Genomic DNA, 12645 nt, shown 5'->3' on the forward strand with positions numbered 1-12645 from the left:
ACGTTTATAAGTAGTAAAAGCAAGCGTACGTAGGGGCAGTGCGACTGTGACTATGATTTCTCAACTTAAAATGGGGGATTTGACAAAAATCAAGTGAGGATTTCTATATCCGTATCCAGGATCCATATATTCAATCAAGGAACCACACCCCCCCCCCTCATGTCATGATAAGAAAACTACATTTTAAACGCAGCCCCCCCCCCCCCCCCCATATTAGAATGAGGTTCAAGCACAATCTCGCTCTATCTCTATCGATCGAGCACGATTGCAAAATATTTCTTGCGCCCTCTTCGACGATCTTTCTTTTACAAACGTCGCTCTTTCTATGTACGTGAGAGTATAGATAATTCTTAAAATCTGGGCAAATTTATTATTCATGTCTATCATCAGTGTTTTTAATTAAAATGAATAGATTGCTCATAATATAAAAGTGTTATAAATATAGCGATTCGATAACAAACTTCATAAAATCTATTGATTTTATCCAATTTTCTTGGAGCCTGCGGTGTTCGTTTTGTATGAAATTCCCTTTGGCCCACCCATTGCATTTTGTGTATGTCAGGTATGGCAGTGTATCCTATTGCCGGACACCTTTATTTCAGTGCTTTAATAATGACAACTAGAGGAAATACAATCAAGAAAAATTATCACATGCTATTCCAAATATTCTGAAAATTATGAATATGATGAAACTATTTGATATTTTCCAATCGTTTTCTTTGCACCGCACTTGCCGCATTCCCCTCCGCGAAAAACAATTATTTTCGTGCGCGACAAATTACATCATAATTCCGGACGGGTAAAAATATTCTTGATTTTAGTGATGTAAAAAAAGAATTGGTGTGATTTTTTCTTAAAAGATGAGGCCAAATCCAGTCTTGTTGAGGACGCAATGATGGTGATTTTTTTAGAGATGTCATAACTCATATACTTCATCATTGACGTCTTGACACTCTCTCCATAATTATAAGACCATACCATAGACATAGTGTCTTCAGCGAAGGACCAAAAAAAAGATGGATTCCCCCAAAAAATCCATCTTTTTAAACCGAACTCACTAGATTTTGTTAATTTTATTAATTCTTAGGCCTACACCTTCCTACGCCTAATGCGTAGGAAGGTTTTAAATATTAGGCCTACTTTAAAAAATGTAAAAAAATGAAGATTTCTTACCTAACTGATGCCGCGTAGACCCCTCGTTCCACATGTAAACAACGGAAATACAATAGCGTCGACCCTTGAACCGCTTATGTATGACATACTTCCGGAAAGCAATGCCGTCTTAACGAACAATTTAGAGATAAAAAATCTTATTTAACAAATATTAAAATTTATTTCGTGATCAAAAATAATTTATATATATTAATATGAATTATTTATTCAAGGGTCGGCGCTATTGTATTTCCGTTGTTTACATGTGGAACGAGGGGTCTACGCGGCATCAGTTAGGTAAGAAATCTTCATTTTTTTACATTTTTTAAAGTAATATTTAAAACCTTCCTACGCATTAGGCGTAGGAAGGTGTAAGAATTAATAAAATTAACAAAATCCTTGTGAGTTCGGTTTAAAAAGATGGATTTTTGGGGGAATCCATCTTTGTTTTGGTCCTTCGCTGAAGACACTATGGAGAGAGTGTCAAGACGTCAATGATGAAGAAGTATATGACATCTCTAAAAAAATCATCATCATTGCGTCCTCAAGACAAGGCCAAATCGTGGTTTTGGGAACCACTCGTAGATTTGCACACGCGCACTTGTGTACAAAGTGAATGGAGGTGGAAATAGGGAACCGTGCGTGTGACTGAATAAAGCGCTGCTGTATGAAGTGAACGGTGGTTCCCAATATCACGATAATGCCAAATATATCATGATCATGAGTAAGTTCTAAGTTTTTGTTTGCTTATATAATTCTGAGTAGATCTTTGTAAATGTGTTTTTGCTAACTAATTTCATTTTTTGTTTTAATTGCGCGTTCGATATGGCACTTTCAAGTATCAATGCTCGTTCATATCGTGACCCTTGGTCATCAAGTTCTATCGATGCGATGTCGATCGTGGACGGCTCTCTATCACGGTAAACCTCGCGTACGGCCGGGGTGCCGCGCCGGGTACCTTGAGAACTAGCCAGCCGTCGACGATTTGATCGATGGAGCGGACAAGATTGAAATTCGGCAAAAAGTTTATTGTAAAAATAGCAGAAGAAATAATTAAAAAATATTGCCGAAGGTTTGAGAAAAATTCAAATAATTAAAAAGTAATTAGATTTAGAATTTCAATTATTTGATTTGTAACGTCATATGCGAGCAGCATTCCTACATAGCGAATGGTAAAAAAAATCAATGAAGTGTCATTTTCTCAGAAAATTGAAAATGGTTTTCACTGTACCTTTTGTATATCAATAGACAAATAACTAATTACAAATAACTTCACACCCGATCATGAATAGAAAACGAAATTAAGTCATCAGGAACCATACAAAATTTGAAATTCATGCATTTTATATTACATAACACATGGGGCAGCTGCTCGTTTATGATGTCACAAATCCAAAACTTTGAACTATAATAACTCTTACTCTTTAACGGATTTTCCTCAAACCTTCACCAATATTTTTTAACTATTTTTTCTGCTATTTTTACAAGAAGTTTTCTTTAGGGTGAACTTCCCCTTTAATGTCACTCCAAAGCCTAGGGTGGTAAATTACCCAAATAAAAAGAGAAGAGGTACCTGAATGAAATAAATGGCACCTTGGCATAAGAATGGTGGTCTCATTATTTTTAAGAGTAAGGGATCGCATCAGCAGCCGAGTCGGTGATATTCAATTGAATCCTGGACAAAGACTTCTTCTTCATCTTAACGGGGTACTTTCATACTACTTGCATCATGACACAGTATCGAACCCAAAGACATCTTTTATGCTCTTGTTCTTTCTTTTTTTGGGGGGGGGGCTATCTTTTAGGACAAAGTTAATATTATGTGCATTGCATTTTACCTCCACTATAAAATGTTCTTGTAAATGTTTCCAATTCTAATTGTATTATTTCACTACGAGGATTGTGCACCAAATTGAGCAGACCCGAGGAGTTCTTTGTACTCCCTGGGCTTGTAGTCGGTGCAAGAGAAAACCCAGTCAGATTATAACTACCACTGGCCCAGGCAATGAGTTACTGGATTTAAGATCTGACTACATGATATATCAAGATGTTTGATACAGGTTGCATTAAAGAGAACTTTGTTAAAAAAATGTGGCATTAGTTGAATTTGATATTGTTTGTAAACAGCTGCTGATACCTAGGTCACATGTTATATAACAGTACAAATGGAGGGGGGTGGTGGTGGGAATGAAAAGACACTAAAACATTCAAGGTATAAAGAGGGTTATTGAGGTCATTTCTTAGAATGCATGTAAGGCCTTGGCCTGAGTAAATTTTACCATTTTAACTTCTAACTACTTTATTATCGCAAGCCTGCACATTCTATTGCCACAAAACCGTGAGTTAGGCACTTGTCACTCACAAGGGGAAAGTCCAGATGTTTATTTTTAAAATCCAGTAATGGGGAAAATGACATGCTTCAAACAGGTTTCAGCTTGTGTGAAATCAGAAAAATTAAAGAATAAGATCGATAATAAATTCAATTTGTCTTTTGGTATGTAGACGGTGAATAAGCGACCAGAATCAGCATGGCTCCATCAGTGAGGCCCCTTATCAAGCCGACCATCGTCAAGAAGAAACTGAAGCATTTTAAACGTCATCAGTGCGATCGCTACCTGAGAGTCCATGTAAGAGTTCAATGTTTTCACCCTTTCATTGCAATTGTTTTTAATTCAGATTTCATTTTTTATCCAGACACAAATGAAAAATGAATGAATAAAAGAAAATATTTATGTACTGAGATAGCCTTATCCAGTTCCTCCCTAGCCCCCAATAAAGTTAATAATGATAAATAAATAGATAAATCACTTATTCATATTGAGTGAATGTAAGAAATTATTCATTTATTGAGATTGCCTCCCTTGTCTAGCTCACCCCTACCCCCAACAAATAAATAAGTGAATGATTGATTGATTGATTGACCGACCGACCGAGCCTCTTTTATCAAAAACCATACGCTACCTACCCCCCCCCCCCCTTAAAACTTCAACTATAAATCAATGGATAAAAGGAAATATATACTGAGATCGCCTCTTACATTAACATCCTCCCTACAACCCCCCCCCCAAAAAAGTAAAGAAATTTATAGCAATTCATAATCTGATATTTCTTCCATCCACACCCCCCCCCCATCAATAAAAAAAATGATAAATTAGTATTAAAAATAAAATTATGATATACACATTGAAATAATCGTAAGCAGGGAAAGAATCAAATTCATATTCTATGGATTGGGGCCAATTCCCTATTTCTGCTCATTTAAAATTACACGTTGCATTGAAAGATTTAACAATTGATTCTTATGCCATTTGGAGGAGTTATTTTGGAGATTTGGGGCAACGTTTTTTTTGACCTATTTCATTTCTGTTTTTGTTTTTTAATCCTCCTGTACTGACAGCACGGAAACGTTAGCGCTAACAATGCACTTAGAGAGGTTCAGTTACAACCTTAATGTGGCGGTGATGCCTAGTGTTACTACAATGCCTTGTACACATTGAAATAAATGTTTTGACTTCACAATCCATGAGATGTGACTGGACTTAATGTTAGCACTATGTTAGGCTAACAACGTGTTTGTGCGGCTGGCACTGTTCATTACTCTACAAGGATTGTGCACCAAATTGAGCAGACCCGAGGAGTTCCTTGTACTCCCTGGGCTTGTAGTCGGTGCTAGAGAAAACCCAGTCAGATTATAACTACCACTGACCCAGGCAATGAGTTACTGGATTTAAGATCTGACAACATTTTGATTTTGTACACATGTTCAGATGCCTGTATCAAGAAAACATTTTTATGATCCATTCTTGTTAACTGCTGTAGAAACAAGGCTCAACAGCCAATCAATAAAAAGGTAGTCATGTCTACCTGTGATAATGGGCTATGAATTTAACTTTGAGATGATTGCGAAAAACCTTTTTTTTTGTTGAATTTTTCTTGAAAAATAGTGGAAGTCCTCCTAGAACTAACACCATTCCCTGCCCCCCCCCCCTTCCAAGTCTGCTATGCAAAGTCAGGGTTCCCAGCCCATCAGGAAATCAAGGAAAATTATTCTACTTTTTTCCAGTCGGTAAAAATCAGGGAATTCAATAAAGAAATACCTAAAAATCAGGGGGAAATGCCTAAAATGAGGGGAAAATCAGGGAATTGATTTGCCTAAAAGCCAAAAGCATGATAGTCAGACTCTGTTATATTTTGTTGCATATCATAACAATATCCATTGAATGACTCGTAATGATGGTTGTTTTAGTGTAGCCTCTTTGACTGCAGGACAAAATTTTCTCTGCAACAACTTTTTACAAAACACGCGAAACTGGGAATGGGTTTAAGTAATTATCTGGGAATTTGTTTACTTCATCAGGGAATTTTGTTTTCTTGGAAAAGCTGGGAACCCAGAAAGTGCAAACCCTTCACTCAAGTTATGTGAATACACAGCCTACAAGGTGATACAACATTATTTCCTGTGACAATTGCTCCAATGTATGGTTAGGGTTGCAATAGGGTTTCAAGATTTAGGGTTAGGATAGGATAGGTAGTGTTAAAGCCAGGATTAAAGTTGGTAATTTTCAGTAATTATGAAAAATGAGGAAGAATACTGGTGGTTTCATGCAAACTACCGATTTCTAAATTTTCAGTTTATGTGCTCTCTTATGGTTTTTCTGTGAAAATACTGATTTTCTTACAAAAAAAATTATTTTTCAGCCTTTACAATACTAAAATATATGTTCTTGATTAGGTTGGCATCTCTGGATTAGTGTGTGGAATTTAGAGTGGAGCAATTGTCATGGAACCGCCTAGTACAATATCTTGTGTACTGAAGGCCCTCATATTAAAACAGCAAATTCCAAACACTAGTCTTTTCAAATGTGAATATCTACTTCAGATGTTGTTTGAAGGTTTGCATGGTGGCATGTACAATTGCTGATGTGGTTTACAGTACACCATGTAGAAACAGTGGATAGAAGAAGAGAAGAAGTGGATAGGCGAGAAAGTGGAGATTTGACAGTAGAGTATTCTTTCTTGAAAATAGTCCTGAAAAGGACTGTAAACCAGAAGGAATGTTGAGTGAGACAGCTTGAGTAGTAGAGCTGATGAGATGCTGGCTTCAGTTGGCGAGTGGAGATGATGAGTAGTAGAGAGACTCGACGTTTCGGACAGGTGACTGTCCGTCTTCAGGAGACCGTAAACCACATCAGCAATCGAATACCTACTTGTTGATCAAAGTTTAATTAGTTCCAATCCCCAGACTACCTCCTCTCACCCTACCCTCAATTACCAATTTGTTTGGAAATATTCTGATTATTTATTACATATCTGTCTGTGCTTCCTGTATAGCCAAGCTGGCGTCGTCCAAAGGGTATTGATAACCGTGTGAGGAGGCGCTTCAAGGGTCAGCTTCGTATGCCCAACGTTGGTTATGGAAGCGCCAAGAAGACACGCCACATGCTCCCCTCTGGCTTCCGCAAGTTCCTCGTCCACAATGTTAAGGTATGTATGTACCTTCTTCAGTGCTCCGTCTTACAAAGAGTTGAGATTGATCCGATCAATCGCAACTATGGACGGCCAGCAACGTCAACACCTAAATTTCTAGATATGAATGTATATCCATAGATTCATTGATTTCTTGACAATTTGGTGTGTTCTCCTTTGTTTACAAAGGACATTTTATGAATATCCTATAGCAGAAATTATGACACTGATGGATTTCCATAGCTTTACGATTGATCGGATCGATCGTAACTTTTTGTAAGACGGGGCCCTGGGGTTGTCACATTATGCTGAGCAATTAATCATACTATTGATTTCTTTGACTGGATGAACATGATATCCATTGATTGGTTGTAGATGAAGATCAATGTGGAACAGCTGTGGTGTAGTGGTTCTGACTCTCTCCTTTTGAACAGAGGGTTGTGTGTTCGAATCCCACCACGGTCTTGGAAGAATGCACAAGAATGTGTAATGAATGTACATTTCACATTATATTTTGACTTTATTCTCTGCGCAGTGATGATTTTGTAATTTATTAAAGGCCTGACAGTTGCCCTAAGCTAAGTTGGCTTGGTCGAATTTCTTGGTGGTACACCAAGTTTGCTCTCACCCAAAGATGTCTCTGTTACAGGCATTTCAAATTCTCTTTAGTATTGTATGAATAGGGGTCGGCAAATAATTCTCAATTCTCCATGAAAGCTAACGCCCGTCTTACTTGAAATGCTCATATCCACTCTGCAAGAGTGGTGAAGATGCTGACTTTATTATGATATGAGACATTCAAAGTGAACCTAGCATAGTGCCTTTTCTTGGACATCAGTAAATCACCTTTCTCCCCCCCCCCCCCCCCCCCCCCATAAAATACAAGTGTCATTCTTTAACAATAACTTTTTTTCTCTTAATCAGGAACTTGAAGTTCTGATGATGAGCAACAGGAAATTTGCCGCCGAGATCGCCCACGGTGTCTCCTCTCGCAAGCGCAAGTTAATCGTGGAGCGAGCCCAGCAGCTCGCCATCAAGGTTACCAACGGCAACGCCAGGCTCCGCAGCGAGGAGAACGAATGATCATGTGACCTGTAGGACATTTCATATACATAGACTATTATGGGATATCAATTTGAATAATCAACTACTTGTACCTGAAACATAATCACAGGACATCTCAAAGTAACAGGGAATATTCTGGTTGGCAGAGGTATACTGATGTTGCAACAACTGTTTCTTTTCATGCTTTGAATGAAACACACAATAAACCCAACAAAGGAAGAGCCACATACACAAAGTACATGAAGTGTTTGTGTTATTTGTTTTGTAAGAGTGTGGTTATCTCATTGAGTTTGCTTTCGTAATGGCCTGTATTTGTGAAGTTCAAGATTGCCCCAAGAAAAATTGATTTTAATGAAAAGAAGTAAAAAATAAATCAAGCTTAATTCTGAAAATTTCTTCTAAAGGGGATGGTAATGGGCTAATGACCCGTCAGCCTTAAAAGTCCCACCTCAAGTCCTCATCTACTTGAATCTGGTCAAATTCCTTACCCATAATGCAACATTCTGTAGAGTGTAGTCTTGTATTTTAGGCCCACTTGAATTACAACACAATTTCACTAATCAATACATTCATATTGCAATGATTAAGTTACCAAATAGCAAACAGGCATCTTTCCTCTAAAAACATTTCAGTTTCTCCCTTTTTCTACTCAAACAAAATTTTAGGCCAATTCTTCCTCTTCATAGTTATCTCAAAGATACATTTTAAGACAAGCCATTCAAGTCAACTTTTCCTTGTGAACTTTTCTTTTAACAATACACAACATGAAGGGTTGTTTGAATTTGTGGCCCAATAAAAAGTGACAATTTTTTCACAGTAGATAACCACTAAATAAAACTTCTCTTTAATAATCAAATTACTGAAAACAAATTATGAAAAACAATATCTGTTTAATACTGAAAATAAGAATGGGCTATTTTGACTCCTAAAAAGTTGAGTAGGGGGGAGGCTAATTCAGCCTCAAATCGCAATTTAAGAGACAAGATCAGTTCCATGACATTTGCTCTGGCGACAATTGCTCTGACAGAAAATCTGCACATTAAGTGAAACAACAAATCTACCCTCCAAAACTATACCCTAATCCTAGTTTTTACATTCCTAGCCTGTGGAATTCTCTCCCACACAGTTTGAAAAACCCAGACTTCAGCGACCACCTTCAAGGGCAACCTGAAAACTAACCTGTATAAAAGTATTTTTTGATAGACATTGACTTATTGTTCAGACATGTATGACATGTACATGTAAATAGTTTTTGTTGTTCTGCTCTGAAGCGCCTTGAGCATCTAATCAAGGTGGAAAGTGCGCTATATAAATCTTATGTATTATTATTCTGAACCGAAAACTTACAATCCCAACTCTAATCCTATTTCCTCTGATACATTGAGACCGGAGCAATTGTTGCAGGGGCAAATGTTGTGTCCACCGCAAGGTCTGGGGCCCGTTTCACAAAGCTGTTCGTAAGTTGAGAGCGACTTTAAGAATGACTGGCGATCCTTTCTTGTGGTACATGATATTCACCATTAAATGTTCGTTGGTGCTAACTTGGCGCGGAAGAAGGTATTACCAGTCGTTCGTAAAGTCGCTCTTATCTTTCGAACAGCTTTATGAAACACCATGGATGCCATTTTTGGGATATTTTGGAGGTTAGGAAGCATTTCCAGATTTTTTATGAGACGTCACCGGGCATTTTGCAGTCACTATGCAGATTTTTTGTCAAAAGCTCTTTAATGACAAAATAGCCTTTATAAAAAAATCGGTGAATCGATATATTAGTGTCATCCTGGACAAATGACTAACAATTTTTTTTCGAACTTTTGCTGTCCTGGTCCACCAAATTTTGACAATAACTCTCAGCTGCCCATTGTCATTTTTAAAAGAACTGTTGTGTTGTAGAAAGTGTCTGCGTAGTGATTGCGAAAATACGTTAATTGTATTATTTCATTATCCAGAGCTTTATATTTGCAATTCATATTTAAAAAAGTAATTAAAAAAATTTAGAATATCTGCAAATTTGTTTTGTTCCAAATAAAAATCAGCCGAGTTTAAATGCAGGACAAGATGTTTGTGAGGGTTCTAGACAGTGTAACACATGAATATTTTTCCTGAACCCTCGCAAAACCTCTCATCCCTATTTAATCTCAATTTTTGCAGTCTTCAGATCAGGCCAAAATAAATTTCCTATTCCCAGATAGAAATCAGATTCCACTAAAAATATATATAGTACGACTTGATTGCTTCGCACCCATCGTGTATAGACCAATCCACTTCAGAGCACCCCCCCATAGTTGGGGGGGGTTACCACTAGACTAGGAGGTAGGTGGGCACATGTACATTTCTTTATGTTACGCATTCTGGAAGCCCCCCCCCCCCCCCCCCCAGTCATGGCCCGCCATAAGACAAAACAACACTCGATCTGAATTCGTCAAAGTATCCCCCAATCAAATTGTAACTTTTCACCCTTCCCTTTTTCCTCCACCCCCTCCCCCTTCTCTCAGCTTATACCCCTCCCTTTTTCTCTACCCCCCCCCCCTTCTCTCCCTGTTTATTCCCCCTCCCCCCCCCCCTTCTCTCTGTTTATCCCCCCCCCCCTTCTCTCTGTTTATCCCCCCCCCCCTTTCTCTATCTCTCAGTTTGTCCCCTCCCCTTCTCTGTTTATCCCCCCTTCTCCCTCTCTTTGCTTATCCCTCCCCCCTCTCTCTGTTTATCCCCTTCTCTCTTTCTCTGTTTATTCCCACCCCTCACCCCTTCTCTCTATCTCTGTTTATCCCTCACCCCTTCTCTCTATCTCTCTGTTTATCCCCCCTTTCCCCTCTCAAAATTTCACTTTAAATGCATATCCACAGATACAACAGGTATCTCCACCTCACAAATCAAACTCGCATACAATTTTGGAGAATAAGAAACCTGTAAAGTACAAAACTGTTCTTGTGTTTAACAGGTTTTTAACTTATTTTATTATCCAGGTTACACCAAGATAAACATTACCAAAACAATATCATAAATCACATTTCTACATGTACATTCATTTATTTTACAAAGCATTCCTAAAGACCATTGAATAAAGACCTTATCTTTAAAGGGGAATGAAACCTTTGGAACAAATAGGCTTGTGTAGAAACAGAAAAATCAAAGAAAAAGAATGAAGAAAGTTTGAGAAAAATCAGACAAATAGAAAGTTATGAGCATTTGAATACTGCAATCACTAATGCTATGGTGATCCTCACATTGGCAATGCGACAAGGATGTGTGATGTCACTGATGAACAACTTTCCCTTTGGTGGACTATAAAATACCCTCAAAATGTCTCTTTTTGCTTTTTCTTATGATGATACAAACTCTTTATCTATGATGTATTCTTAAAAGCTATGTATTACATGCCCTCATGTAAACAGAACACATTATTTATGGATAGATGTGATAAAAGAGGCAATTCTAGTGAAATATATACTAAAGTAAAGGGAGAGTTGTTCACAAGTGACATCACACATCTTTGTCGCATTGCCAATTTGCTATCTCCATAGCATTTAGTGATTGCAATATTCAAATGCTCATAACTTTCTCATTATTTGTCCGATTTTTCTCAAACTTTCGTTGATCTGTTTCTTTGATTTTTCTGTTTTCACACAAGCTATCTTGTTCCAATGGTTTCATTCTCCTTTAAATGAGGTGTCGGTAACCCACCCCCCCCTTTCCAACAAAAAAATAAATTAAAAATAAGAAGTTTGTCACTAATCATTGGTTTTCTTCACAAATAGAGGAACATGTATCTTGGATGATGGAAAAAGAAAACACCCAATCAAATTTGAGGCATCCAATATAGCACAAGGACATGTTTGGTATTTTGCTGTGCACAGGAACATGTTCTTAGTCAATCATAAATCAAATGCAACTAACAATTGGCTGTGTGAACCCCCCCCCCCCTGTTTAACAAAGGGATGGGCCAAACATCCTATTGTCAATAATCAAACAATTCGGTGGATTTACAATACGGTGCACTATTTATCGGTTTCAGCGGATAGGCCAACATCACATGCAGGGGCAGGCAGCGCACAGTGATATGTGACTGTGATGCTTCAAAAATCAAAACCATATGGCAAAAGCGGAGGAAGAATTCACCGAAAATGGTCTTATGTCGCAAATAAATATTTTTCTTTATTTTTACAAATTTCTATCCCGCATCCTGGACCCTGGTAAAACGGCATAATGTCATGCAAACCGGTCGAACCGCATCGGCCAGCACGCATGTTCACATCATATGTCAACTTTTTCCCATAAGGCATTGCAAATTTCGGCCTGTCTGCAACAAACGATAGATAGCGCACCGTATTGTGAATCCACCAAATTGAATGGGTCAAATGTGAAAATCTTGTCAATACCTAAACCATCATAATACCTGAGTGGGCCGGGGTGATCTGAGTGATGAACTGCCTTGAGCTTGCCATCTATCTACTTGTAATTTTGCCAATTACCCCCCAAGAAGAAATGGGATTAATTTAAGAGTTTACACCAGTGCTTTCCACATACCAACTGAGTGATCTATCTGCATAGATACCCATTCATGAAATAGGGCTCTTTGACTGAAATTCCCATACTCAACAGTATCGATCGATAATATTATCACACAAATCAAATGTCAAAACCTGAGCAATATCAAAGATGAAAAATGTGTTTAACTTGAGAGTCTGCCAAGTGTTGTTTTTGTGCCAAAGGGTGATATATTTGCACAAGTTCCTTCTTATGAAGGAGGGCTCTTATACTGAAATTCCCACTCACATTATTGATTGATATCTCGAGTATCAAAACCTGAGCAATATCAAAGACGAAAAATGTGTGTAATTTCAGAGTCTACATAATGTTCTTCTCATACCAAGAGGGTGAATAATCTGCTGAAATGGTGACATGACATTTGCTCCTGCAACAATTTCTCGTTAAGTTTGGCTAAGATGTGGGGTTAGGACTGCA

At 37.9% G+C, this 12645-nt stretch overlaps 1 protein-coding gene across 1 annotated transcript; it reads left to right on the forward strand.

The window, feature by feature from the left end:
* The first annotated feature begins 251 nt into the window (after positions 1-251).
* LOC121417187 (60S ribosomal protein L32-like) lies at positions 252-7921 on the forward strand. The gene is made up of 4 exons (XM_041610789.1): positions 252-327; positions 3655-3779; positions 6484-6636; positions 7543-7921. The coding sequence occupies exons 2-4, from the start codon at positions 3681-3683 to the stop codon at positions 7699-7701; spliced, it is 411 nt and encodes a 136-aa protein (XP_041466723.1). The 5' UTR covers positions 252-327; positions 3655-3680; the 3' UTR covers positions 7702-7921.
* The last annotated feature ends 4724 nt before the right edge of the window (positions 7922-12645 follow it).

Source organism: Lytechinus variegatus, chromosome 6 (assembly GCF_018143015.1).
Source record: "Lytechinus variegatus isolate NC3 chromosome 6, Lvar_3.0, whole genome shotgun sequence".
Lineage (NCBI taxonomy): Eukaryota > Metazoa > Echinodermata > Echinoidea > Temnopleuroida > Toxopneustidae > Lytechinus > Lytechinus variegatus.